At 44.6% G+C, this 27,455-nt stretch overlaps 1 protein-coding gene across 4 annotated transcripts in view; it reads left to right on the forward strand.

The window, feature by feature from the left end:
- Myo18b (myosin XVIIIB) overlaps positions 1 to 27,455 on the forward strand; it is a 280,964-nt gene that overhangs the window by 54,103 nt on the left and 199,406 nt on the right. For all 4 annotated transcript variants that reach the window (XR_015446186.1, XM_087198064.1, XM_087198065.1 and 1 more), the window contains exons 13-15: positions 13,174 to 13,347; positions 16,283 to 16,373; positions 18,655 to 18,847. Coding sequence is in view for 3 of the 4 variants with exons in the window: in XM_087198064.1 (XP_087054190.1) it covers positions 13,174 to 13,347; positions 16,283 to 16,373; positions 18,655 to 18,847 (458 nt within the window). In the remaining variant the exon portion in view is untranslated. The remainder of the gene's footprint in view (positions 1 to 13,173; positions 13,348 to 16,282; positions 16,374 to 18,654; positions 18,848 to 27,455) is intronic.

Below are 27,455 nucleotides of genomic sequence, written 5' to 3' on the forward strand. Positions count from 1 at the left end.
GGGGTGGCAGGGACCAGACTCCATCCCTGGATGGGGAGAAGTGAGTTTCCAGAGCATATAGGGTGGGTGTTATTAGTGTGGCCATATTTGCCATGGTGGCCTTGAGCAAATAACTTAAGCTTTCTGGGCCTCAGTTTCCTTGCCTGTAAAATAGGCAAGAAAGAGCAGTGACTGAAGGGTCGGTCTGCTGTGCAGATGAACAGAGAGGTGACATGCCAAGGCCTTCCGAGGCATCTTAGTGGAGCAGGCTGCTGTGAACTGTGACATTACACAGCTTGTAGATCTCCACACCTGTGCTTCCCAACTCCCTGCTGAGGTGGAAGAGGATGCTCTGTGGACTTGTGCCCCGTGTTTATTATCAGCATCCTCACCATCCTCAGATACCCACCAAGGACTTTCTTGCCATAAAAGAGTAGATCTAGGATGCTGTCCATACTTTCTGTGCTGCAAGAAACAATTCCTGTGTCTTGGGGCATCTTGGCTATGTGAGATTAAAATCCAGCACGGTGCTCTTCCTGGCATAACCTCCATGAACAAAATCCCCCAGAGTCCCCGGTTCCCTGCCCCAGGCCAAGGCTGGGGGTCACTTTCTGGGGATTGTCTCTGAATTCTCACAGCAGCCTTGACAGGTAGGGATGGAGTCACCATTTTGTGGGTTAGGATACAGAGGCTCAGGAGAGGTTAAGCATCCTGGTCAAAGTCAGTGTGCCTGAGAGAAGGTCGAATGCAGGGCCTGTCTGCCCCCAGATTTCCTCTTTGTCTCCTCCACGAGGCTGTCTGGCTGGCCCAGCCCCAGGAGCATTCTGGGTGTTCAGATCTTTGCTCTCTCTTAAGAGCCCCTTCCCAGCTCCACCCTGTCTCCATCCGATCCTTCAATCCCCACACAGCCCTCTGTAGGGAAGGTTGGCCTGCTAAGCAGAATGGAAGAGAGCTCAGAATCGAGGCTATGGGTGACCAGTATTCAATCGACTATGTAATCTTGGTGACTCCCCTGACCTCTGAGACTGTAAAATGGGGTTGTAATAATGTCCACCTCCCAGCATTCCTGAAATCGTCCATTATGTAGTCTGAATATTTAAAGCTCTGCTGTTTTTGTTATTCTTATCAGTAGGAAACCGGGTGTCCAGGGGAGTTTCCCAGCATAACTGAGGAGGGAAGGCCCCCTGGGCTGGTCTTTAATCCTTCCTATTCATGTGGTCCTGCAGCTGTGGAAGACATTGTACTCTTCCCAGAAAGTCAAGCTTTCCACCATCCCGCATTGCTTCTCAAAAAATGACAATAAAGTTCAGAGTCCAAAATGGCACCTAGGATGAATGATGCCTGTCTCTATGGTCATGTTGCCTGGTGTTTTTTTCTCTGAAGGTCAGTGTGGTGCTTCATTTATTTGTCTCTCACAAGATTTGCCAGCTACTTCCTGTGGACCTGCTGCCTAATATATGGCACAGGCAGCCCATATATAAGCCAAGGTGGGCTATAATGGGGTAATAAAGGAGGCTGCCATTCCTCAGCTCCCACCTGCCATAATAAAAGCATCAGGCCCTGAGTAAGTGGCGCTGGAACTTGGGGAGCCAGCAGAGTGTCCACTGGAAGGAGAGACAGTACCAACAGTAACAAAGTCTTTCTTTCAGGACCCAGCACCATCACCAGCAAGGTTAACCCATCCAGGGACAGGGGGAGGTAGCCAGATGCTTTCCACAGTGGGGTGAGACCCTGAGAACAGAAGGCCTGTGATACCGATGACAGCGATGCTATTGCCACAGAGCAGTGACCCTCCACAGTCTAGGGCTTTGTGGAGGGCATGCCTGTTCCCCTTGCTCTAAAGCAATTGCATGAAAAATGCTTTCATGTTGTCTTTCTGTAAAAAATGGAACCAGTACAAAGAATATAGAGAGAAGGAAAGAAAGAAAGAAAGAAGGAAAGAAAGAAAGAAGGAAAGAAAGAAAGAAAGAAAGAGAAAGAAAGAAAAAAGAAAAACAGACCCTCCTTATGCCTCAGATCCCACTGCCTTCGAGGAGGGACCACTGGGAACAGTTTAAGGCCCATCCTTCCTTCAGACTTTTCAGAAAATTTAATGGACTTTATAATTTGGAGCATTAATTTGGAGTATTTACAGAAATATTTAGCAAGTACGGAGTTCCCAAATATTCTCATCTCTCCCCGTCCTCCTCCCAGCCTCCCCTGATACAGCGTCACATGTGGCCCATTTGTTACAACCAATGACCTGAGAATCAGACACCTTCACCGTGTGTGCACCATACATATGATGTTGACAATTGTATCCACCATTGCAGGGTCCTACAGGGTAGGTTCACTGCCCAACAGGCTGTTTTAGTACTTCCTTGGTTTTTTTTTTTTTGTGGTACTGGGTGTTGAACCCAGGGTCTTCATGCCGAACTGTGCATCTATCCATCCATCCATCCATCCATCCACCAATCTATCATTTCGAGACAGAGTCTTGCTAAATCGACAAGTTGCCCAGGCTGGGTTCAAACTTGTGATCTACTCAGAGTGCTGGGATTACAGGTGTGTGTCACCACACCCAGCTCCATGACCTCCCCCATGCTAAGCAGGTGCTGTACCACTGAGTTAACCCCCAGACAATTTTTTTCCTTGAACTTTTGAAGTAACTATAAACTCATGAGAAGTTACAAACACCGTCCTGAGAGTCCCATGAACCCTCCCACAGTGTCTCCTAGTGGTGGTATTGTTCATAGCCACAGCACATATCACAACAGGATGTTGACCCTGGTACGTTACTGTTCCCTGAGTGACAACCCTAGCCTTCAAAACTGCACTTAGCTACCTGTCACGCAGGGCTGATGCAGGGCTGGTGGGTTGGTTCCTGCTGTTAACACAGTTGCCTTTCACCATTGCCGTTTCTATGTCCTATGCTTGTTCTATGTCACACTGTACCTTGTCTTTGCATCTTTCCACACTGGTTGATGGTGACGTCCCTAATTCTCTTTGCTGGGCAAAGAAGATTGCCTGGAATGGGTGGGCCTCAGTTTACCTAACAGTTTTTCTGTTAGTGAGCATTTATATGGTTTCCTGCTGTTTTGGTATCATAAATAGCAGGACCCTGTACATCCTGGTACATAGGTGGCTGTGTACACAGGTGAGCATTCTGGGGCATGGGTTCCTGGGAGTGGGACTGCTTGGCAGTTCCATGCACACAGCCCACTTTCCTGGGTGTTATGTGGGTGGGTTGGCTCATCCAACCCTCACACGCCTATGGGTAGGTGCTGTGTTATCATTTCCATTTGTAGATGGGGAAGCCAAAGCTCAGAAAGGTGAAGTCACAAACTCAGGTCATGCACCTTGAAATAACACAAAGCTAGACCTCCTGCCTGCTCTGCGCTGTGTCATCAGGGCCCAGAGGCAGGCTTGGCATTTGCACATGGACCTTCCGTGTCCACACTGGGGATGCTGCCTCTGTCCTCATGGGCACAAGGCCTTCTCCACTCCTCTGAACCCTTTGTTTCCTTCTGTGATTCCCTCAGGGCTCAGAGACACCTGGCCAGGACCATGCTCCTCAGTACTCTGCTGCCATCCCAAAGGGCTCCCTTCCTCCCCACCCCTTCCCAGTTGCCCTGGACCTCAGTGGGGAGCTTCACCCTGAACGAGGAGAAGTATGGAGCCCAGGGGACAGGCCAGGTCTTACCCTCCCCAAGGCAGCTGATGAGCCTGGGGCCCAGGGTGGACCAGTGTGCCCAGCCCCACTCGTTCTTCAACCTCTGAACATGAGAACAGTAAGAGTTCTCAAGTCAGGAGGAGCAGGACGGCAGGGGTCCAGGCTGGATGGCCACTCCGTGCAGTGGACCTGGGGTGCAAGCACTGCCCTACCGAAGCCCAGGCTAGTGCAGGTCTCTGTTGGTATTGACCTGCCAATGTGGCTGTATGAGGCAGAGTCACCAGCCCTTCCAAGAGCCTGGAAAGGGCTTGGACCAATCAAGCCCGAGCTGCTCTTTGTACAGGTCCCAGAGACTAGCTCAGCGTCATACACCAAGTCTATGGTTGAGGTGAGACTAGACTCCTGCTCTCCTGACTCGTGTGCCAGGCTTCTGCATCTTGCTTGGTTCCTCCCTCCCTCCTTTGTCCCTTCCTCCTCAGTTCCTTCTCTTCCACCCCCTTCTCTCTCTGCTTTTGTTCCCTCTCTCTTTCCTTTTCCCCTCCCTTCTCGTCTTCTGGTCTGTGCCTACTGCTTGACAATGCCCTTGCTGGCCTGGGGCACCATCCTTATGTTCCAAGACAGAGTTTCTACTCACTCAAGAAATGAAGAACCAGGCAACTGCACTGATGTGTTGGGGATGGACAGGAATTCTAGGCAGGGGCGCCCAGAGTGGAGAGCAGTCAGGTCACTCAAGGGATCCTCAGGCACAGCCCTTCAAGACAAATGCCAGAAACAGAAGTAGTCAGGGAGGGACCTGCAGGCTGGGCAGCATCCACATGTCAGGCTCGGGCACTCACGACACCTGGCTGGGACCTGGTTGCTCCACCAGTGAGACGTAGACCTGAGGCCCTGCATGTGGAGTGCAGGCTGCTGGGCTCTACCTCAGGGTGGCTCTGCCCTGGGTCTGGCAGCCCAGACCAGCAGTCACAGCCGGAGGCCTGGCCTCACCCTCTGCCCACCCTGACCAAGGACCTTCACAGGCCCTGCTGCTCATGCAGCCTCCATCCTGCCCAGCTGGCCGCTTGGCTCCCTGCCCGACAGCTGCTGCAGCCAGGCTGGAGCTGGGCACAGGCCAGGATTTATTCTGCGTTTTCTGAGCATATTAAATTCACTCATTAAGCTGGAATGGCTGCTCTGGGATGTAAACAATTATAATTTTTTTAAAAAATGAACTCCCTGAAATGGCCATGGCTGGAGGGCAAAGCTGCCAAGCAGTCTGGTGTCCTGGGAGGGCGGAGGGAGACAGGAAGCTGGGTCATGAGGGAGACCTGGGCTTCAGAGAGGCCAGGCCACTCCCATGCTGAGAGGCCCCATGGGAGCCTCTCCTCTCTTTTGGCCTCTTTCCCCTAAGTCACAGCAGCGGCTGACATTTATTCAGTGATTCCCAGGTGCCAGGAACTGTCGTAAGAGCTTCGGCTATTTCAACATCCCCTGGAGCAGATGCTGTTACCCCATTTTACAGATGAGGAAACTGAGGGTCTGGGCCACAACTTGCCTAAGGGGTGCACTAGGGCCTCTCTAGGGCTCCCTGTTTGCCTGGATCACCAGAGACTCCACTGACCTCTCTCTGAAGGAGAGACAGGGAGGGCTCAGGTCCTGGACCCACCGTTCTGAGACAAAGTGTAACAATGCCAGTAATGATGATGACAATGATTGTGGACTTGTTATCTGCTCATATTCACCACAAAGTCAGCCTCTGCTAGACATAATTTACGTGATTCATCCTCATAACCTTGTGTGGGAGGCTGTACCCATTGTGTGGATGAGTAAATAGAGTTCCAGAGAAGTGAAGTAAGTTACATAAGGCCAGGGACTTAGGAAGGGAAGGTGCCCAGTGTGAGGCCAGCTGGGTTTGTCTTTAAAGCCTGTCCCTTATTCTTTACAACACATTGTGTTGCTTGGTCCTTGGGGTCATAATGAATAGAATTAGCAATAGTGCCTTTCTGTAGGGTTGTGGCCTTGGTGAGATTCAGTGCTGACCACCGGATCAGAGGTGTGGTAAGGATTCAGATGTGGTGACCCTGACTGTCCTTGGGCCACAGGACTCATCCTCCAAGGGAACAGTTTGATAGGTAGGTGACCCTTATTGTCACCTGGAAAGAACTCCCTGCAATTCCTCAGCTGAAGGTGTCAGTGTGATCCTCCTTGGCCACACTGCTCCTTGGCTTGGGTACACTGTCTGGCAGCTTTACATCCAGTGACTTGCTTCTTCCCTAAAATGGCCCAGTGGGAGAGGAGCCATTCCATTTTACAGATAAGGAAACTGAGGATCAAAGGAGTAACATCTTCCATTGGAGATTTCACAGCCCAACTGAAACTATCTTGGGCTTTTACCCTCTAGTTCTTTCAGCTGTCCCCTTCTTCACCCCAAAGAGGCCTCATAGTGGCCTTTTCCCCCTGGCTCCTTGATCCAATTAGTTTAGGACACCTCCCCACCCAGCTCTCTTCCTCTTGTACATTCATGACACACGTTGAAAGGAGTCCTGGAAGAAAGCAAGCCTGCTGGGTTTAGGCTGAGGTCGCCCCACCTGATTTGCCCTTATAAACCTTTTTTTTGGTACCAGGGATTGAACTTGGGACCTTGTGCTTTAGAGTCAGGTGCTGGAACCACTGAACTAAATCTCTGGCCCTGCCCTTAGAAACTTCTTTTCCCAGAACTTCTGCTTATAGTCTGCAGAGCACTGGGAGGGGATCTGTTCCTGACTTTCCAGCTGTTAGGGAGGGGCAGTGGCTCCTGTTGGATTATGAATCATTCAGCAGTGATTTACAGATGGCCCATTGGTCAGGCCTGACAGGGAGCACTCAGTTGTAGATGGGCAAAGGCTGAGACACCTGGGCAACTTTCTCCAAAGCCAGGCAGGGGGAGCAGTCCGTGCAGATGTGTGGGGCTGTGGCACCTGAAGGCAGCAGGACCAGGTAGGAGCCATGAGAAGCAGTTCAGGCCTCCAGGAATAAGAGGGCCACATTTTCCAAGGTCTCAGCATCAGAACTTTGGTGGGTGGCCCCAGGCAGAAAGCTGTAGCTACTCTAATTGTGCTTGCTCCTGGGGTTTCTCCTGATCCATTTGTCATTTTTAAGGTGGGAAGTTTCAGAGTGTGACTATAATAGAGGGACTGGTAGTGAGCACATGCTGCCCTCAGCATTCTGCACAAATAAGTTCCTGAGTCTTCGTCTGCTCTGTGGGGTAGATTCTGTTCAGCACTTGGTATTCCTCCTTTGCAGAAGAGGAGACTGAGGCTCAGAGAGTTGATCTGCTGTCTCCCACCTCTCATGGCTTTGAGGGGTGGAGGTGGGATTCGGACCCAGCAGCTGTCTCCAGAGTGATGCCTTCTCTTGCAGCAGCTCCGGCCTTTTCTGCTTCTTTCTCCCCTGCAGGTGGTCTGTCTTCACAGGCCCCGGATTGTAACTCTCTGTGTGAGGAAACGGGAAGCAGATGTGCCAGTGTTATAAATAAGTCACATAATGTTGAGTGATTCAGCAACAGCACAGCTATTGTTGGAAGGAGAAATAACTTGGTTATTAATAAATGCAGGAGGCCACAGTAATTGATAGCGATTGAACTCATGGTGCACAGGGAAAATGGCTAAGCTGTTTCTGTGTGTCTCCCTGTCTTTCTGTCTCTGTTGTCTCTCTTTCTCATTGAGCATCAAGGGAAAACTTACCTTTGCAGGTGAATTTGAGCATCATAGAATCTAAAGCTCCATCTCTGTCTCTCTGTTTCTCTCTCCCCTGCCATTTCTACCTTGTTCTCTCTATTCAAATCCCAACCTGCCTCTTACTGACAGAGTGATCATGGCAAGTGACTCAGGTGAGGCAATTTGTTCAGAGTCACCTGGGCAAGTGAGGGCTTCTTCAGACAAACCAGTATTTCCTACCCTATTGTCTCATTGAACATTATTCTTTGGTCAAATAAGTCCTAACAGAACTTCTGTTCTTGGAGAGTCACAAGATATGCTTGAAAGGCTCTGCGAAGTCCTGCAGGTAGGAAGCGCATGTCCCCAAGCCTTGACCAAATCAGCATCACACAGGAATCATTTTTCCTGGTACCTCTGATGAATATCCCACGAAATGATTGCAGTGAGAAGCACTCGGGGAGATGCCACCCCATCCTGCTCCACACTCTGCTGCCACCCGAGACTCCCTGACTCAGGCCTGCCTTTGGTATCATGTTGGCTGGAGCCCAGCCTCACCCCAGCCACGCAGATGGCCTCTGAGGACCAGGCAGAGAGGCATGGAGAGAGCAGTGTGTGAGGGGTGACCTCCTTTCCAGAGAGCCTGCCCCTGGCCTGCTGACTGAGGGAAGACCAAGCCTCACCTTGTCAGTGTGGTCATGCCTGGGGCTCGGCCTCTGTGGCTCTCTTGCCTTGGCACCTGAGCCAGGTGCAGATGCTGAGACAAGGGTTCAAGGGCAAGGTCCAGGAAGCACGGCGGGGTGGGGAGGGAGGAAAGGAGAGAAGGAAGGAAGTCAAGGTCCATGTGTTCACCCCCCATGGGTCCTGCTTTCCAGCAGCAGCCAGAAGAGTGGCTGGAAACCGTATGCTCACATAGAAATGGTCTCTGCACCGAGCTTGCAGTCAGTCCAGGTGCGGCCTCCCGTCCTCCTGGGGGTGGAGGGGAGAGCTGTGGGGAGAGTGGTGATCCTCTGCAGTGTGCTGGGAGCCAGTTCTGCCTTTTCTCTCTGTTTCCATCTCTCCTTGCTGTTCCATCTGTCTCGCTTTCTTTTATCTTCTATTGGGTCTTTCCTCACTGTGGCTTGATGAACAGCCAGTGTCCAAACAGCTGGTTCCTTGGGGCCAGGAAGCTCCTGGATTCTCTTTCCCAAACTGTGGCAGAGCAGGGAAGGAGCATGGCCAGGGCTGTCATCAGCAGCAACTGTCATTTGTTCAGTGATTCATTCCTTCATTTGATCACTCACTTTACAAAGGTGTATTGAGCCTTTCTGGGGCTGGGTCTGTTCCAAGGGCCGGGGATAAAGCTAGGACCATACAGATCTCTGCTCTCACAGGGCAGGAGGACAGCATAGCTGCCAGGAGCCCCGGAAAGCCACTCTGGGGTAGAAATCCCAACTTTGCCACTCACCTCCTGTACTGCTTTAGTGAAGAAACTCTCCCTTGCAAAATGTGTTCTTTGAGTGCCTTATCTTGGAGGGTTTTATAAATTGTTGGGGGGAGCCAGGGGAAGACTTTATTTAGCACAGTGACTGGCACATTAGTCACACACAGTACTCACTTGATAGCTTTGTGAGTAGAAGGACCCAAACATTCTCCAGGCCACCCTGCTCCCTTGGACATTGGGGTCCCTGACCTCACTGGTATCTGAGGTCTACTGTGATATCCCTGGCTTTAGGTTGGTGGCAGATGCTGAGTCAGCATGTGCCATTCTTTCGTCAGAGAAGTGGCCTCAGCTCAGAATCCCCACATCCAAGTGCCATTCCCCTCCCCGCAGGATCCCTTGCACATAGTCTTTTCCTGCTAATGGACAGACTGCAGGAGGTATGCTGGAGCCACATAACCACCATTCCACCTCATCCTCACAACTCTATGAAGAGGTCATGGGGATTTTATGATTCCATTTAGCAGATGAGTAAGCTGAGACTATGTGACTGGCTGAAAGTCTGATAGATGGGAATGTTTGTTCCATTGCCATGATCTTGCCCAGTTCCTCTTCTCTCTGCCTTGGATGGCATCTCCAGGTTTTTGACCTCTCTTGGGAAGACTTTGGCCACTGCCTTGCATGAGCAAAGAGAGAGGAATGTACAGGGTGGGATTTTTTGTGTCAGCCAGACTTCGGGGGTCTGGGGCAGAAGATATTCACTCCTGCCCTCCCCTCCTGAGTACCATCTCAGATTCATGAGCAGAGTGCCTCTCAGCAGCACTCAACTGTTCCCTTAATGTAGGCAGTATTTAGGGAGTCTGCCTGCACCTCCTCTCAGAAATAGCTGAGGCCAATTCCTTTCCTGACTCCTCCCAGCTCACTGAGGTCAGGAAGGTCATGGCAGGTAGAGTGTGGGAGATTGTATTTTGGAGAGCAGCCATGGAGAGTGGTGGGACAGGAAAGGGACAGGAACACCCACCTAGAAAGTGACCTCCTATTTCATTTAGTTTCTGTCCCCACCAGGAAGAGGGTGATCTCATTCAGTGATAACAGCCTTCAAGTCCTCCCTCTAGTACTTGTTAATCTCCCTTCTAAAAGAGAGTGGACTTCAGGCTCACAAGTATTGTGTCTAATTAGAATCTAATTACATTTTGGTGTTTATATTATAGCTTCTATTGTCCATTGTCACAGGTGAAAATGGATTCTCATTTAAGATAGTGCAATAATATCTCCTTGCACAATATATTTATTTCCATGAAAGAGATAAGTGAATCCATTTAAAAGAAAATATATCCAGGGTCATAAGAATATGACAAATTTCCTAAAGATGTTATTTGAGGAACTTATTTTGGTGAAAGAGTAGTTCTTCCATTTAGTACAGTCTGTTTCCCGGAGACTTCTCTGAGTCTGTTTTCTCAACTATAAAGTGCAAATGGCAATAGTGCTTTCTAAGACTTTTGTGAAGATATAATAATAATAGCAACAAATATTTACAATAATCATGCATTGAGTTTTTTCCACATGTCATACATGGAAGTATATCACAGGCTCTCTAGCACCAAAAGCCTTGAGCTAAATAAGATGCCATGTTGAATAAAATGAAGACAATAAAGTTTTACTATTTTCAGCACTGTTCTTATGGCCACCACCACTTTCATCATCACCATCATCATCATCATTATCATCATCATTATCATCACCATCATCATCATCACCATCATCATCATCATCATCATCTACTGGGGATTCCTGAAAAGTTACTGAAAACCTCGGTAGTAGGCTCCAGTCTCCTACTCAGTGTATGACTCAAGCCTGGGAAAAAAACTAAAAGACAGAACTAAAAGAGACAGAAAGTGGAGTGCCAGGATGACCAATGCTGGTGCAATTGACAAAGGCACTGGCCAGTCCAAGTCACTAATTTTTATTAGTAATCAATTGGGGTAAAGACAAGCTATGTACAAGGGCAGAGCTATGTGTGAAGATGTGCAGTTGTGCAGTTTCTGTGGAAATTAAAGTAAGCAAGTCTTGTAAAAGACAAGACAAAGCATTCTCGAATTAGGAACAGAATAGACAAAATATATGGTTGTAATTAGAACATTGTCATTCTAGTTAAGAAGGTTTTTGGTTATGGGAACAGAATTTGGGTGCAAGTTACTTGGCATGTAAGCTTTGGCGGACTCACTTCTATAAATGAGCCAATTGTGGGGTTAACTCTTTACAGCTTGCACTGCTTACAGCCTGCTTTGGAAATAATCTTCTCCCCAAATCATCACCACTACCACTATCATCAATCAATGCTATAATAACATCCTCAATTCTGTCATCATTCTTATCACCTTCATCACCACCATTGCCATCCTCAGTTGCCCCTATTAACCATCATCTTTATGACCTATGACCATGGTCACCGGGATAATCACCATCACTATCATCAGTTACCAGTGTATCCATCATCATCACTACTATTTCACCACCACCACCACCATCAGTCATCCACATCATTATCATCCTCATCCTTATCACCACCATCACTACTGTCATCAACATCATCACACCATCACTACCATCACCATCTTCTTAATCATTTTTGAAAGTGGCATTACTTTTTTATTAGCTGTATTACCTCTTGGTTCATTATCTGTAAAATGAATAATATGAAATGAGGGTAAAGTGATGCTTTTGTGGTGATTGGTGCTGAGTCTCTGGCATATGGGTGGACCCCAGTAAAGAGCAGTTACTTGTGATAGCTTTAATGACTGAGGCCATTGCTTTCCTTCTTGGATAGTGTTGAGATAAAATAATTTTTCCAGATTTCCAATTTTGCCATAGGCCAGACTCTTTCTTCTAGGGATCTTTTTAAAGAGTTGATCCCTCTTTTCTTGGATTGGACTAAGAAATCTCTGTGGACAGTTATCATTCTTGTTTCAAAGGATGAAACACACTTATGGGAAGATAAGAGATGGGAGAGTATTTTTAAAGGATGGCACTGTTACTTGTTTCATTTTTTATTTTTTTGTTATTTGTTTTAATAAATAATTTATTTTTTATTTAGATTACAGAGTTAGTGCACAACCACTGTAGAAAATTTGGAAAATACCAAATCTCCTTACTCAGTTGTAATTAATATTTGGCCACATTTCTGTTTTCATAATTTTAATAACCATTAAGAATAATTAAGTTTACATCTGTACTATGGTCTAGTTTTCTCATCTACTTTTCACTTACCATTCAGCCCTAAGTATTGTCCATGTTGTACAAGGTCTCTGTTGTTGATTTTAAATGACCTTATAATTCTCCATAGCATGGTTCTCCATTGCTTCTGCAGCCTTTTCTAGTGGCCTTCCTCCCCCATTTTAATCCAGTCACCCTGGCCTTCATGGCGTTTCTCTAACATACCATGCTCACTTCTGCCTTAGGGCTTTTGGATTGTCTCCTCTACCTCTAAAGTACTTTCTTGATTCTCCTTTGAAAATTAGTGCATAGTACTTATACAGAATAATGGGTTTCATTTTGGCATATTCATACATGCATATAACATTCCTTGATCATTTCCCATCCTTTATCCTCCTTTGTTTTTCTCCCCACTCCTCCGATCCCCTTCCTCTTCTCTTTAGTTTCTCTTTATAAAAAAGTCTTTACAGTTTTGTTTCTAGATGGCTCATATGAGAGAAAACATGATGTTTGACTTTTTGAGTCTGGCTTATTTGACTTAACATAATGATTTCCAGTTCCATCTATTTTCCTGCACATGACATGATTTCATTCTTCCTTATAATATTCCATCATGTATACCACATTTTCTTTATTCATTCATCTGTTGACAGCTACCCAAGCTGACTTCATAGCTTAGCTGTTTTGAATTATGTTGTGAAACATGGGTATGCCAGTATTGCTATGGTGTGCAGAGTTTAATTCTTTTGACTTCCTTGATGTGGCTAGCTCCTTCTCATCTTTCCAGTACAGCTCAGTGATCATACCTTTCTGGACCCTCTGGGACCACTCTAGTTAGGTAACAACTCGCTCAGCCTTCCTTTATCTTATTAGCTGCTCCAGTTTCTTCTTGCAGTGTGTGTGTGTGTGTGTGTGTGTGTGTGTGTGTGTATGTGTGTGTGTCTGTGGGCTATTATTACCTAGAATTACCTTATTTCTCTTTACCATATATTTTGTTCACTTGCTTATTGTCTTGCTCCTTCAGTAGACTGATAGATGCATGAGGACAGTCACTCGGTCTATCTTGCTCACTATCAGGTTTCCCAGTGGTTAACAAAGTGCCTGCCACATAGTAGGCCTGGCATTCCCTGGGAACTCTGCCTTGTTAGATTTCCCCATGAGGGTGGGGGGCCTAGAGGGCAGCAAGACCCTGGAAAGTACTCTCTCACTGCCAAGCCTCTTCCTGATCCCTTATGCAGTGGGCCGGAAGCAATTCATGCGGTTTGAGTGGGCAAACCATGCAGCTGAAGCCCTGGGCTGTGAGTATGAGGAGCTGAACACAGCTACTTTCAAGCACCACCTGCGGCAGATCATTGCGCAAGTGACAACCGGGCCAAGCCGACGGGGCCTCAAGGATGAGGAGCCCAGCTCAGGTATCACGCTGCTGCCTCTCCTCTAGGCTAGCCCCTGGGAGCTGCAAGGGCTGCAGGTATCATGCTGAACCCTTTCTCCTGTCCATCCAGGATTTCCTGAAGACCTACCCTATGCCTCTGTGCCAGGTGTAGGGAAGTCACAATAGGAGTCATGGTTGTGGTTCCTACTGCACGGTGCTCATAGTCACAGCTTTGCCCAGTGATCATGAGGGTGGCTGGATCCTGGGAGGGAGCTCTGTATTGGGCAGAGGGGACACTGTGGACAATGCCATGGGATGGAGGCCTTTCTACTGGAAAATACGAAAGTATTTTTTGAGTGCTTTCTTGGAAAGGGAAACTGAACTTTCTGTTTAAGGGACAGAAATGAGGTTAGTGTGGCTGGATCAGGTTAGGTGGGTGGCCAGAGGGGAGTCCAGAGGGCAGGTGGGACCTGCTCACAGATGGTTCATGGACCAGGCTATATGTCTCAGGCTGATAAGAAGCCATGGAGGGGCTTAATCAGGGACATGGTATGATTTACCTTTTTCTTTATAATTCTCAGGCTGGACAAAGGTTTTGGGCTAAGTGGGAGAAGGGAGATCCTACTGGGAGCCTAAAAATGTCACCAGATGAGAGAGAGTGGTGTTGGATTAAGAACAAGGTGCTGGAGATGGGATGAGGGGATGATTGCTGGGTCTGGTTTACAAACTGAGCTGAGATAGCACAAGCCCTCAGGGGAAGAGCAGGACCAAGCATAACTTCTGGGACTCAGTCTGGAGGAATCAGGGCCCTCTTAAGTGATTTGGGGAAAAGGGGGGTATTGATTCTGAACCTATGAGGGTGGTCCATGGTGTCCCAAAGCTGCAGCCTTTGCCAGCCAAACACCTTGGCTGCAGAGAGGGCAAAGAAATCGCTGGGAGTCTCTGGAGTCCTTTGAGAACTGAGAGTAGCTTTTATTGAAACAGTGGAATTTGGAATTATGGAGTGGGATCATTCTAGACTGTGGTATTGGGGGCATCTCTTAGAACTCCCTTGGGTCCTCAGAGCTGTCTCCACCTTCCAGGGACTTCAGCTGGGTGGCTGATGGCACTATGACTCTATTGGCCTCTTACAGTTTCCTCCAGACCTGTGCTCTCAAGTGAGCTGTGGTCTGCTTGCACCTTTTCTAATGTATATGCACATGCACATGCTTAAATGTGCATAGTACACTTGTGTATTTTCACACAAGCACAAACACATGCATAGAGCACCTGGGCGCCAATGTACAGTACATACACATTCAGGCACATGACACCAGTGCAGAGATAAACGAAATATAATTGCAGACACATGCACAGCCACACACTACACACATACATACCCATGCGTAAACACACTTGGACATGGGCATACATGCTGCACACATGCATAGATACACATATGGGTTTGTGAATCTGAGTCAGCCTCTCAGGCCCAGGTCTTGGGTAGACATTAATCAGGCAGGGGACCTGCAGGCTTGGGAGAGATACAGGGAGGCTGTGTGTTGCCTAGCAACAGCCCAGGGTGGGGGTGAAGTAAATGGAGGGATGGGAAGTGCTTTGGGGGCTGCACTGGGTTGCCTAGAATGTACGAGCAGAAGGATTTCTTTAGGCACTAGTGCGTGTAGATTTGGAAGCTGGGTTTCTAATTCTGTGGATGGAACTCAAACTTGAGGATGAGGACTTTTTGTGATCTGACCCTCCCGTCCCCTACTCTGCTTTATTTCATATAGCCAATCAAGGCTGGTTATTTTAATGGAATGCACACAAGCACATATATGTTTAAGCAAAATGGAGACCACAACTGAAATTACAGTTTTGTAAGCTTTTCTATTCCCCCTAACATTATAGGTGGGCACTTTCCCAAACTCCTCTTTATTTTCCTCACCTGACTAGGCGCATTGCTTTGCACAAACGGACTACAAATTATCTTACCCATTTGCTATTGTGGGGCATTGATGCTGTTTCAAAAATTGATCTTGCCAATTTAACCAACAATTGGAAGAACCTATGTGTACAGGCATCTTTGTTTCTCAGAATATTTCATTACAATAAGAGACAAAGAATGAGCCCCAGTATATGAATAAATTATAGCTTCTGATATAAAATTGTTAAATTTCCTTCTGGAAAATGAGAACAGCAAACATTTACTATATTCTTACTACATGCCAGACACTGGGGATTTAAACACCAAAAAACTCAAGGACAGTTCCTAACTTTAGGGCACTCCCAACCACGTGAGGGAGACACAGGTTAATAAAATAAACACACAAGTGAATAGTTGGCTACAGTTGATTGTAAAAAAGCAAATAAAGTTGGGAATTGGTCTAATGGTGGTAGTGGTAGTCAAGGAAGGCTTCCCTGAGGAGGTGACCATGTTAGCTCTCCATTACTGTAACACAATACCTGAGATAACCAATTTAGAAAGAGAAAAGGCTTATTTTGGCTCATAGTTTCAGAGGTTTTAGCCCCTAGTTCCTTGGCCCTGTTGTTTTTGGGTCTGTTGCAAGGCAATATTTCTTGGGGGGAGCACATGGCAGAGGAAGCTGCTCACCTCATTGTGGTCAGGAAATGAGGCACAAGAGACTAGGGTCCACTGGCCCCTTCAAGGGCTGGATACCTCCCACTATGCCCCACTTCTTAAAGGTTTCACCACCTCCCAGTAGTGCCTTGGAATAGGGACCAAACCTTTAATACATGCACCTTTGGGGGACATTGCAGATCCATACTATAGCAATGACCTTAGGTACAGGTTATGCTATAAGTCACTTGGACTTTGTCCTAAGAATGTGGACACATTACTTCAGCAATGGAGGGACATGACTGGGGAAAGGGACATTTTTGCAGTCAAGCCACCCCTGCTTCTTTGTAGTTATACTCTGGACCTAGGGGATGGTTGTGACTACAGGATCTTGACCTTGGCTCTCGCCCATCTGCAGGGTTCAAAATGACGGGCACGGAGTGTGTGGAGGGCATGGCCTCAGGCCTGTACCAGGAGCTCTTTGTGGCTGTGGTCTCACTCATCAACAGGTAATGATGCCCCTCTGTCCCACATAGCGTAGGCCTCTTGCAGTGGAGCAGTTTTGCAGAATAGCATATTTTCCCTTTTGCCAAGAAGCACTGTTTTTTATTTTATGAAAAAAATAAAACAAAATTTAATGGCAAAATAAGAGAATAACAATAGTTAATACACTGTATATCATTATCTTCAAAGTAATTATTTAGAATACAAGACATAAATCACAGAATGGCATTTTTGGAACAGACAAGAGGATTCTTAATGAGCAGTGGTGGGTTTAAATTCCTCTGTGACTTGAGTGAATCTGTTCACCTCTCTGACTTCCCTTTACACACCTGTGAAACAGCTCTATTCTGCAGGGTTGATGTGAGGATTAAAAAAATAATAATGAATTGAAGTAACTTTTTCATAGTGATAGTAAAAATTCTAGCAATAAAACCTGATGACTTCTAGGTGTCTTCTAAAGACTGGGGGAAACTCCAGTGGTTTATTTTTCCTCATCTCTTGTAGTCTCACATCAGCCCATTGGACAGATGAGGAGATGAGGCAGGGAGGCTGGAGCCAGCAGAAGCTGCACCCTTACCTCTTGCCTTTGAGTCTCCCTATCTGTCCAGTTGTTCTTATCATTTATTTGTCTCATTTTTCTTGCTGGGGACAGGGAGAAACCAGAGTATGATTTTGGGATGACTGTGTCTCCAAGGGTCACCTGCCAGGCTGCAGGCACCTGGGGCCTCGATTGGCATCTTCTGAGTTTATCTTTGGAAACCCTTTAAGTGGTTCTACCAGGGCCACTGGAGAACATGGGCAAAGGTTTCCCTGCCTCCTCTGGGGGAGCAAGAAGCGTAATTAGGCTTCTGAAATCCTGCCAAAGGATGAGGCTGGCACACAGCCATAGAAAGCTGGAAATCTCCAAGTTGGTGCCCCTTGGTCTGTCGCTGGTGGAGTAATTGCCATCAGAGACCGCAGGTACATTATCCGGAAGCTGAGGGGATCATGTGTGCTTGGAGGGTTGCAAGGGTGGAAGATGAGTTCAGGCACAGGAGCCCCTATTAGCCTGCAAGGGCAACTGTTCCACAGCTTGGGTTCTCAGGGGCTACATCTATAAAATGGACGCGTCAATAGCAAACCCTCATTTATGAATCTCTAGTAGGTACCTGGCTTCCCCAGGTTAGCTGAGTCATCTCTATCTTCATACTTTATTAGATGCGAAACCTCCGCAGGAAGAATAGAGAACCAAGGTTCACACCAAGCCTTCTCCCAAGCTGTGAGCTGATCGTGCTAATGATGATAATGCAAATGACATTTCCTGAGCACTGCCCACATGGCAGACTTCACATTCACAGTGGTGGATGAGTTATCCAATGTCCTACCAGGGGCCCTCACGGCTGGCCTCTGTCATTAATCCTTTTTTTTTTTTTTTTAGTATGGGGATTGAAGACAGAGCCTTCTCACTGAGCTACATGTCTCAACATTTAAAAAATTTTATTTGAGACAGGGTCACTAAGTTGCTAAGTTGCCCATGCTGGTGCGGGCCATGAACTTGCAGTCTTTCTTGGTCTCCAAAAGTGCTTGGATTACAAGCTTTTGCCACCACACCTGTTCATCATTAACCCTTTCATGCTGAGGCTCAGAGAGGTTGGGAAACTCTGCAGAGACACATAGCCCATTGCAGAGAGAAGGGGGAAGCCCAAATATGACTGACACCCAAAACTCCTAATTTGTGCTTTTTCATTGGAATAGACCCTGCTCTGTCCACCCAGACAGATTCATCAGGAGAATTCTAGGAAGTGATAGCTTGAAAGAACTTTGTAAATGGATACCCTGAACAAAATGATTTTCTTGTTTGAGTGTGCCACTGGAGCAACCAAAGGAAGCTCTAGTTGTAACTTTGGAGCCAGTTTTCCAGGTTATTATAAGTCGATCATTTCTCCATTCCTCTGGGCCTGCTAGAGAAGTCCTATTTCCCGAAACCTTCCTGTGTCCATGTGTCATGAGAGGTTCTTTCTACACATCAACTCCTTTAGTCCTTACTGCAATCTGTGAGATCAGCCTACTCACTTCCATCCTTGTTTAACAGTTGGGAAAACCCATACTCAGAGAGGTTAAGTAACTTGCCCAAGGTCATTCAGCTTTTAAGCAGTGATCTTGGTTCTAAAACCATATCTGCTGGATCTCCAAACCCACCTAGCACACTGCTTCAGTTTGTCCAGCTGTGCTGTGGGGAAAGGGAGTCTTGTTCCAGTGGGCTCTCGGATTCTATGTCGTACTGGGGCCTCTCTCTCCTCTCCCTAGATCCTTCTCCTCCCATCATCTCTCCATGGCCTCCATCATGGTTGTAGACTCTCCAGGCTTTCAGAACCCCCGGCATCAGGGCAAGGACCGGGCAGCAACCTTTGAGGAGCTGTGCCATAATTACATTCACGAGCGCCTCCAGCTGCTTTTCTATCAGCGGACTTTCATCTCTGTGCTGGAACGATACCAAGAGGTATGTCTAGGCTGGAGTTGGACCTTCGCCAGGGCTTGGAGGCAGAAATGGTGAGCCCTCCCTCAGCAGCCCACAACTTCCCTGTGCCATTCACCACAGAGCAGTCCCATTTCATGTGTGGTTTTCCTGGCCTCTACTGCTCCATCTTTGTGCATAACCAAGTTTCCACCCACTGCCTCCTGCTCCCCCACCCCAGTCCAGGATCCCCAGGAGTCTGAGACTTCCTCAACCCTTGTTCTCATGCTGGCCCCTTTTGGGATGATCTGTCTCTCATCTCCCACCATACCCAGGCTCAGAGCCACTGTGTCCTCCCTAGTGTGGGAGGCCCTTACTGTGTTATGGTTGGGTGCAGACAGCAGCCTGCAGTCCCGTGTGGAGCACAGGGTGACAGTCTCCAGCAGTCAAAGGCACATGTGCCCTATGACCCAGCAGTCCCCTTCTTGGGGCACTTTATAGAAACTGCACATATGTGAGCCAGGAACACATTTGGGTCCATGTACAAATGTGTTTCTTTCAATCTTTCTCTCATTTAAAAAATTTTTCAAACATTTACACATGTCCTAACCTGATTTGTGCTGCTTTTACCAGAATACTTGAGATCAGCTACTGTATAAAAAACCTAAATGTATTTCCTTACTTCTGGAGGCTTAGAAGTCTGAGGTCAAAGTGCCAAAAGGTGTGGTATCTGGTGAGGCTGCTCTCTACTTCAAGGATGGCACCTCAGGGCTGCCTCCAGAAGAGAGTGTCTGTCCTGGAAGGCGGAGGGCAAGAAAGGTGAATGCTGAGTGAAGCCTCTTTTATAAGGGCCTGAAGCCCTTGTGGGCCAATCACCTTGGGAAAGCTACACCTCTTAATATTATCACATGATGTCATTGGCCATGCAGACCTGTACTTTGGAGTGGACACATTCAAGCCATAGCAACACAGGAAAGTATATAAACCACAAATGTGCAGCTCAGTGAATTTATCCAAATGAAGATATGCATGCAGCCACCAGCCAGATGACTATGAGAACCCTGGTAGAACCCCAGATCCCCAAACCATATCTCCTTCATTTTTTGAAGGTGACCACTTTGACTCCAATAAGTGTTAATGGAAAAATATTAGAAATGCCCATATTATCATTCATCCATAGGATAATGAGTATTGAAATTACAGTAATTTCTCTGGTTGGAGCCCATGTAGCAGTCAAAAAACTCATTGACTCGGATAGATCTCTAGCAAATAATGTTAATAGCATCTGATCCAACCAGTTACTTTTTGGTTTGTGTGGCCTTAGGAAAGTCATTCCCTCTTTCTGACCACTAATTTCTTTTTTTAAAAATTAATTTTATTGGTTCCTTTTTAGGTATACAATATAATGACATTCATCAGTGGAAATTTGCACCTTTACATTTGTTATTGGTTGATTTCTTGATAGCAGCCATTCTTTCTCGGGTGAGGTAGGATCTCAGTGTTGTTTTCATCTGCACCTCTTGAATGACCAGTGATATTGAACATTTTTTCATATGTTTATTTGCTATTTCTACTTCTTTGTTTGAGAAATGTCTGTTCATATTAGATGCCCATTTTTGGATTGGGTCTTTAAATTTGGGAGGTCTGATGTTTTAAAGTTATTTATGGATTCAAGATAGTAGATGTTTGTCTGAGGGACAGCTGGTGAAAATTTTTTCCCACATTGTGGGTTGTCTCTTCACACTGTTGGTGGTTTCTCTTGTTGTGCAGAAGGTTTTTTAGTAAGAAGAGATCCCACTTGTTGATTGTGCTAATTCATGGGCAACTGAAATTTGTTCATAAAATCTTTTCCTACACCAATGTCTTCAAGAGTTCTTCCTAAACACTCTTCAAGCTGGTTTAGTGTTTCTGTTTTAAAATTTAGATCTTTAATCCATTTCAATTTTAGTTTAATGCATGGTGAGAGATGTAGGTCTAGTTTTAGTCTTTGGCAAGTTGAAACCCAATTTTTCCAGCACCATTTATTAAAGAGGCTATCTTTCCTCCAGTGAGGGTGTTTGGCTCCTTTGTTGAATATGAGGTGGCTGAGTGTGTCTGGAGTTGTTTCTGCATCTTCTAATCTGTTCCACTGGTCCTCAGGTCTGTTTCTTTACCAGTCCCATGCTGTTTTTATCACAGTAGCTTTGTGGTATAGCTTCAAGTTAGGGATTGTGATATCCCCTGCCATGGCTCTGTTACCTAGAATTGCTTTTGCTATCCTAGGTCTCTTCTTGTTCCAAATGAATTTTTGGATTGTTTTCTCAAGGTCTGTGAAGTATGCTGCTGGGATTTCAATTGGGATTGTACTGAATCTGTATTGCAGTTTTGGAAATATGGCCATTTTCACTATGTTGATTCTTCCTACCCAGGAGCAAGGAAAGTCTTTCCATTTTCTGATATTGTCTTCAATCTCTCTTTTCAGAGTGCTATAGTTTTCAGAGCAGAGGTCTTTGATTTCTTTTGTTAGGTTGATTCTTTGGTATTTCAGTTTTTTGGATGCTACTCTGAAAGGAATTGTTTGCCCTATTTCTCTCTCAGTGAGTCTCTTATTTGCATAGAGGAAAGCTACTGATATTTGTGTGTTGACTTTGTATCCAGCTACATTACTGAATTTGTTTATTAAGTCTAGAAGACTTTTGGTGGAGTTTTTGGGGTCTTCTATATAGAGTATCATGTCATCAGCAAATAATGACAGTTTGACTTCTTCATTTCCTATCTTTATTCCTTTTATTTCTTTTTCTTGTCTAATTGCCGTGGCTAATGTTTCCAAGACTATATCGAACAGGAGTGGTGATAGTGGACATCCTTGTCTTGTTCCTGATTTTAGAGTGAAGGATTTCAGTTTTTGACCATTTAGTATGATATTGGCAGTTGGTTTTTCATAGATGGCTTTTATCAGATTGAGGTAGAGATTGTCCATTCCAATTCTTTGTAGGATTTCTACCATAAGTGCATGTTGGATTTTGTGAAATACTTTTTCTGCATCTATTGAGATAATCATATGGTTTTTGTCCTTGGCTCTATTGATATAGTGTATTACATTGATTGATTTGCATATATTGAACCATCCCTGCATCCCTGGGATGAATCCCACTTGATCAGGGTGTATGATCTTCTTGATGATCTTCTGCATTCTGTTTCCCAGTATCTTATTAATGATTTTTGCATCTATGTTCATTAGTGAGATTGGCCTATAGTTCTCTTTTTCAGTTGGGTCTTTCTCTGCTTTGGGGATCAAGGTGATGCTTGCTTCCAGGAATGAATTCAGGAGTATTGTTTCCCTTTCAATTTCATTGAAGAGTTTAAGCAGTAGTGGCAGTAGTTCCTCTCTAAATGTCTTGTAGAATTCAGCAGTGAAACCATCAGGACCCAGGCTTTTCTTAGTTGGTAAGTTTTTTATTACGTTTTCAATTTCATTGATTGATAATGGGTTGTTTAGAATTTTTAGGTCTTCTTCGTTCAACTTTGCTCATTCATATGGATCTAGGAATCTGTCCATTTCTTCTGTGTTTTCCATCTTATTGGCATATAGGTTCTCGAAGTAGGTATTAATGATCCTCTGGATTTCTGCTGGGTCCATTGTAATTTCATCCTTTTCACTCCTAATTGCATGGATTTGGGCCTTTTCTTTCCTTTTTCTGATAAGATTGGCTAAGGGTTTGTCAATTTTGTTGATTCTTTCAAAGAACCAACTCTTAGCTTCATTGATTTTTTGTATTATTCTCTTAGTCCCCATTGAATTGATTTCTGCTCTAATCTTTATAATTTTCACCCTTGTATGAGCTTTGGGTTTGTCCTGCTCTTCTTTTTCCAGAAGCCTGAGGTTCAGCATCAGGTTGTGTAATTGGGCTCGCTCTGTTTTCCTAATGTGATTATTCACTGCTATGAAATTCCCTTTAAAACAGCTTTCATAGTGCCCCATAGATTCCTATATGTTGTATTGTCATTGTCATTTAATTGTAGGAACTGTCTGATTTCTTCTTTAATTTCCTCTGTGACCCACTGGTTATTCAGAAGTGTGTTGTTCAATTTGTATGTGTTTATGAAATTTTTGTGGTTTCTTTTGCTATTGATCTCCAATTTCATTGCATTGTGGTCTGATGATATACAGGGGATAAATTCATTTCCTTTGCACTTACTTAAACATGTTCTGTGACCGAGTATGTGGTCTATTTTGGAGAATGAACCATGTGCAGCTGAAAAGAATGTGTATTCTGATTTTGTGGGGTGGGACACTCTGTAAGCACCTGTTAAGTTCATTTGTTCAAGAGTTTGATTGAGTTCTGGTATTTTATTACTTATGTTTTGTGTAGTTGATCTATCTATCTGTGACAGTGGGGTATTGAGGTTCCCCTATACTATTGTCTTAGTGCTTATTTGATTTTTCATGTCCATTAGTGTTTGCTTTATATTGTTGGGCGCACTCATGTTTGGTGCATAGATATTTATGATTGTCATCTCTTCCTCTTGGATTGTTCCCTTTACAAGGTTGTAGTGTTCTTGTTTGTCTCTCTTAATCAGTGTTGGTTTGAAATCCACTTGATCTGCAAAGAGGATAGCTACTCCTACTTTTTTTCAGGCTCCTGTCACATGTAGTATTGTTTTCCACCTTTAACTTTCAGTGTATGAGTTTCTTTAAGAATTAAGTGTGGTTTTCATGTGCAACATATTGTTGGATCTTGCTTCTTGACCCATTTTGCCAGTCTATTTCTTTTGATTTGTGAATTGAGACCATTAACATTGATGGTTATAACTGCTATGTATTGACTTATCATTGTCATGACTTTTTCTTTTTGTTGGATTCTCCCCCTTTCCATTTAATTTCTTGTTGTGCTCGATGGATTCATTCTGCTGGGCTTCCCGGGGTTTTGATACTCATTGTCTTTTCCTAGGATATTGTTAAAAATTTTTTGGAGTGCTGGTTTGGTATTCAAGGAGTTCCTAAGGTGCTCTTTGTCATGAAAGTATCTTATTTCTCCATCCATTTTGAAAGATAGTTTTTCAGGGTACATCACTCTGGTTTGAAGGCTGTTTTCCTTTAGGGCTTGCAATATGTCACTCCAAGCTCTTCTGTCCTTGAGGGTTTGCATTGAGAAGTCTGCTGTGATTCTGATGGGCTTTCCTTTGTATTTGATTTGTTTCTTTTCTCTAACTGCTTGTAGAATTCTTTTCTTCTGTTGGGTTTCTGGAATCTTAACTATTATATGCCTATGTGTAGATTTTTTTTTTTTTGATCAAAGCTAGTTGAAGTCCTATATGGCTCACTTATCTGTATGTCAAGTTCATTTCCCCTGTTTGGGAAGTTTTCTACTATCACTTCTGTGAACAGTTTTTTTTATGTCATCTGCACTCTCTCGTTTCTTTATTGACTCCAATGAGATTCATGTCATTCTTCTTTGCATTGTCTAGCAGCTGCTGGATTGATTTCTTATGGTCCCTTATTATTAGTTTTTTTTCCCATTAACTTTATTGGTACATTTTAGGTATAAAATACAGTTACATTCATCATTGGGATCTTGTACCATTACATGAGTCTCTTGGTTCTTATTTTTTCCCCCTTCCCTTGCCCTCCCTTCACCCCCTCCACCCTTCCCTATTCGCAAAGACCTTGTTTCCATTTTTTTCCTTTTCTCATATTTTTTCCTTTCCCTTTTTTCCCTTCCCCTACCCCTCCCAATTCCCTTGCTCTTTTAGACCTTTTCTTCCTGTTACACAATATCAGTTATACATTTTTTAAATTACAATATTAAGATCTAGGAGACATTACCACAGATTTTACAGAATTTAAAAGGATATAGAAAGCATATTACAAAAATCGTTTTTGAAATAAATTTGACAACTTCTAAGAAGTACCTTGGAAGACAAATTAATGAAACTAACTCTGGAGGAAATATAAAATTTGAATAGCACCTATTAAAGAAAGTATATTCCTAGCTTGAAAACCTACCTATATGACAACAGCAGGCTCATAAACATTTTAACTGATAAATTATATCAAACTATTATTTTAAAGCAATTTTTCTTTTCCTGGTCACTAATTGCAATCTTATCTTCTATATCTGAAATTCTGACCTCACATTGGCTCATTCTGCTGTGTAAACTTTCAATGGAGTTTTTAATCTCCTGGATATCTGGTTGCATTTTTTTTATGGATTCCTTTTGTTTCCTATGCTCCTCAGAATGTTTCTCAGCTCCTGTATTTTTTTTTTATCTGTGTCCTCTCTAGATTTTTTAATCATGTATTGCACTATGGGCACAATCTCCTGATATCTGAGAAATTATTTTTGATTTCATTTTTTCCAGATCCTCTTTCATCGCCAGTTCAGGGAGTCCAGGTGGTTGAGTATCAGATTGTTCCATCTCTTTTCCCTTTGGGGTTGCTTTAGGGGATCTGGGAGTCTGGTTTTGAGACTTGTTTACACGTCTTCTCATTTCAATGTGGGAGGAGGTGTGCTGTGGTTGCTGCATGGTTCATCTCCTTGGTGCTGCGGGTGGTGGTACGATGGTCCAGAAGGTTCGCCTCCTGTGCGCTGGTGGCAGCTCTGCCTCTCTGTGCTCGTGGTGGTGGTATGGTGGCTTGGAATGTTCACCTGATAATTAATTTCTTTACATGGAAAATAGAAATAATAATCCTCCTGTGTCAGTTACCATTTTCCATTATAGGGCTCCACAAGCTACCTCCAAATATGGTGGCTTTAAAAAACTTTTTTGTTGTTGCTCACAAGTCTCTGGGAAGCCTGGGCAGCTTGGGTGGGTCAGCTCTTGAGTCTGTGATCAGGTGTAAGTTGGGAAGGTGGCTCTGTTGACTCCTGCTGGGCTGCATAATTTATCTAGATGTCCTCTAGTGGTGAATTTATAGCCTGTCTGTGCTCCCTGATGCCTCAGCCTCCAGCAGGCTAGCCCAGGTGTGTCTCATGTGCCAAAGGGAGTTCCAGGACCATCAGAAGAAGTGTGCAGAGCACCTTGAGCCCTTGACTTGGAGCTGACATGGGGTCACTTCTGCAGACTCTGGTCAGACTAAGTCCAAGGCTGAGCTGTGATTCAAGGAGGAAAGAAATTGGCTTCACTTCTTAATAGTAAAGCTGCAGTGTCAGTCTGCAAAGAGCACTGGTACAGGGATGTGATGCAGAGAGCTAAGTTATTTTAAAAACAATTTTATCACATTCCTTAAAGTAGCTGTTTTGAGCATTTAATGAAGTAGGATAGAGAGTGCCTACTCAGTGTTAGGATTCAATATAAAGTAGCAACTGTCAGTTGTAATGTTTCACTTATTTCTATTATTAAAATAATGCAGGATTTTTATTAAAAACTAGAAAGTTGATATAAATAAAAAGAAACAGAAAGGAACGTTTCCTTCATCCCCACTACACAGAAGCAACCATTGTCACTGATCTCTGTACTTTATACCAGTCATTTTTCCACATATTGTCTTCTGTATGGATTTCCTATCCTTTCTACACATGATTTTGTAGTCTGCTATTTTTCTCATGGCCTTAAATTATATTTCCCTGCTCCATTTACTAATTTAGTAGACATGCATTTCAGTGGTTATATCTGATTCTATAGTAAGTCTTTTACCGATCTCTGGGTGAATTCCAAGTTTAAGATACAAACAACACTGTGATGAACATCTAAGGTACACAACATTGTCGGATATTTCTTGTTACATTTAATGGCAGCTATTATTATCCATATTTCTATTTTTTTCTTCCAGCACTGGGTTCTCAGACTAGGATTTACTACGTGCTCTGCAAATATTTTAAAAGTTTGTACTGAATTATCAGTTTCCTTTGAAATTAGCACATATTAATTGTATAGAATAAAGAGTTTTGTTGTGAATTTTCATACATATGTGTGACATACTTTGATCATATCTTCCCTCCTGATTACCTTCCCTTCCCTTCCTTCCCTTTCCCTGAAATACTAGTTTCTGATGAAGTTCCTGTATGATTGCTGATGACCCCACATGATGAACAACATCAGGATAGTACTGGCATGGTGATCTACAGTGTTTCTTCTCACATAAAGGCTGAGAGGTAGTGAAAACAAAATAAGCTCAAAGTAGCAAATGATGCATATAGAGATTTCTCCAAAGCAGACATGCAAATGGTCACTAAATGCATGGAAAGATGGTTGATATTACTAATCATGAGGGAAATGCAAATCAGAGCTGCAGAGAGATACCACGCATTAGGATGGCTACTGTAACAACAAAACACACACACACACACACACACACACACACACACACACACATGAAAGCCTCAGGTGTTGAAAACATGGGATAATTTGAAGCCCTGCCCATAGTTGTTGAAAATGAAAATCAGTGCAGTCACTGCATGTAACAATAGGGGAGTTCCTCAAAGAGTTAAGAATAGAATTATTGATGATCTAGCAATTCCACTTCTGGGTATATACCTAAAATAATTGAAAGGAAGTTCTTGAAGAGATATCTGCACATCCCTGTTCATAGCAGCACTATTCTCCATAGCTGAAAGGTGAATGTAATCCACATCTCCATCAGTGGATAACCACATAAGCCAAATGCAGTGTGTACAACTGATGGAGTATTCAGTCTTCAGGAAGGCAGTTCTGACACCTCCAACATGGAAGA

The sequence above is a fragment of the Heterocephalus glaber genome, unplaced genomic scaffold (genome assembly GCF_053883595.1).
Source record: "Heterocephalus glaber isolate CG9 unplaced genomic scaffold, H.glaber_assembly_v1.0 deba00001687, whole genome shotgun sequence".
Lineage (NCBI taxonomy): Eukaryota > Metazoa > Chordata > Mammalia > Rodentia > Bathyergidae > Heterocephalus > Heterocephalus glaber.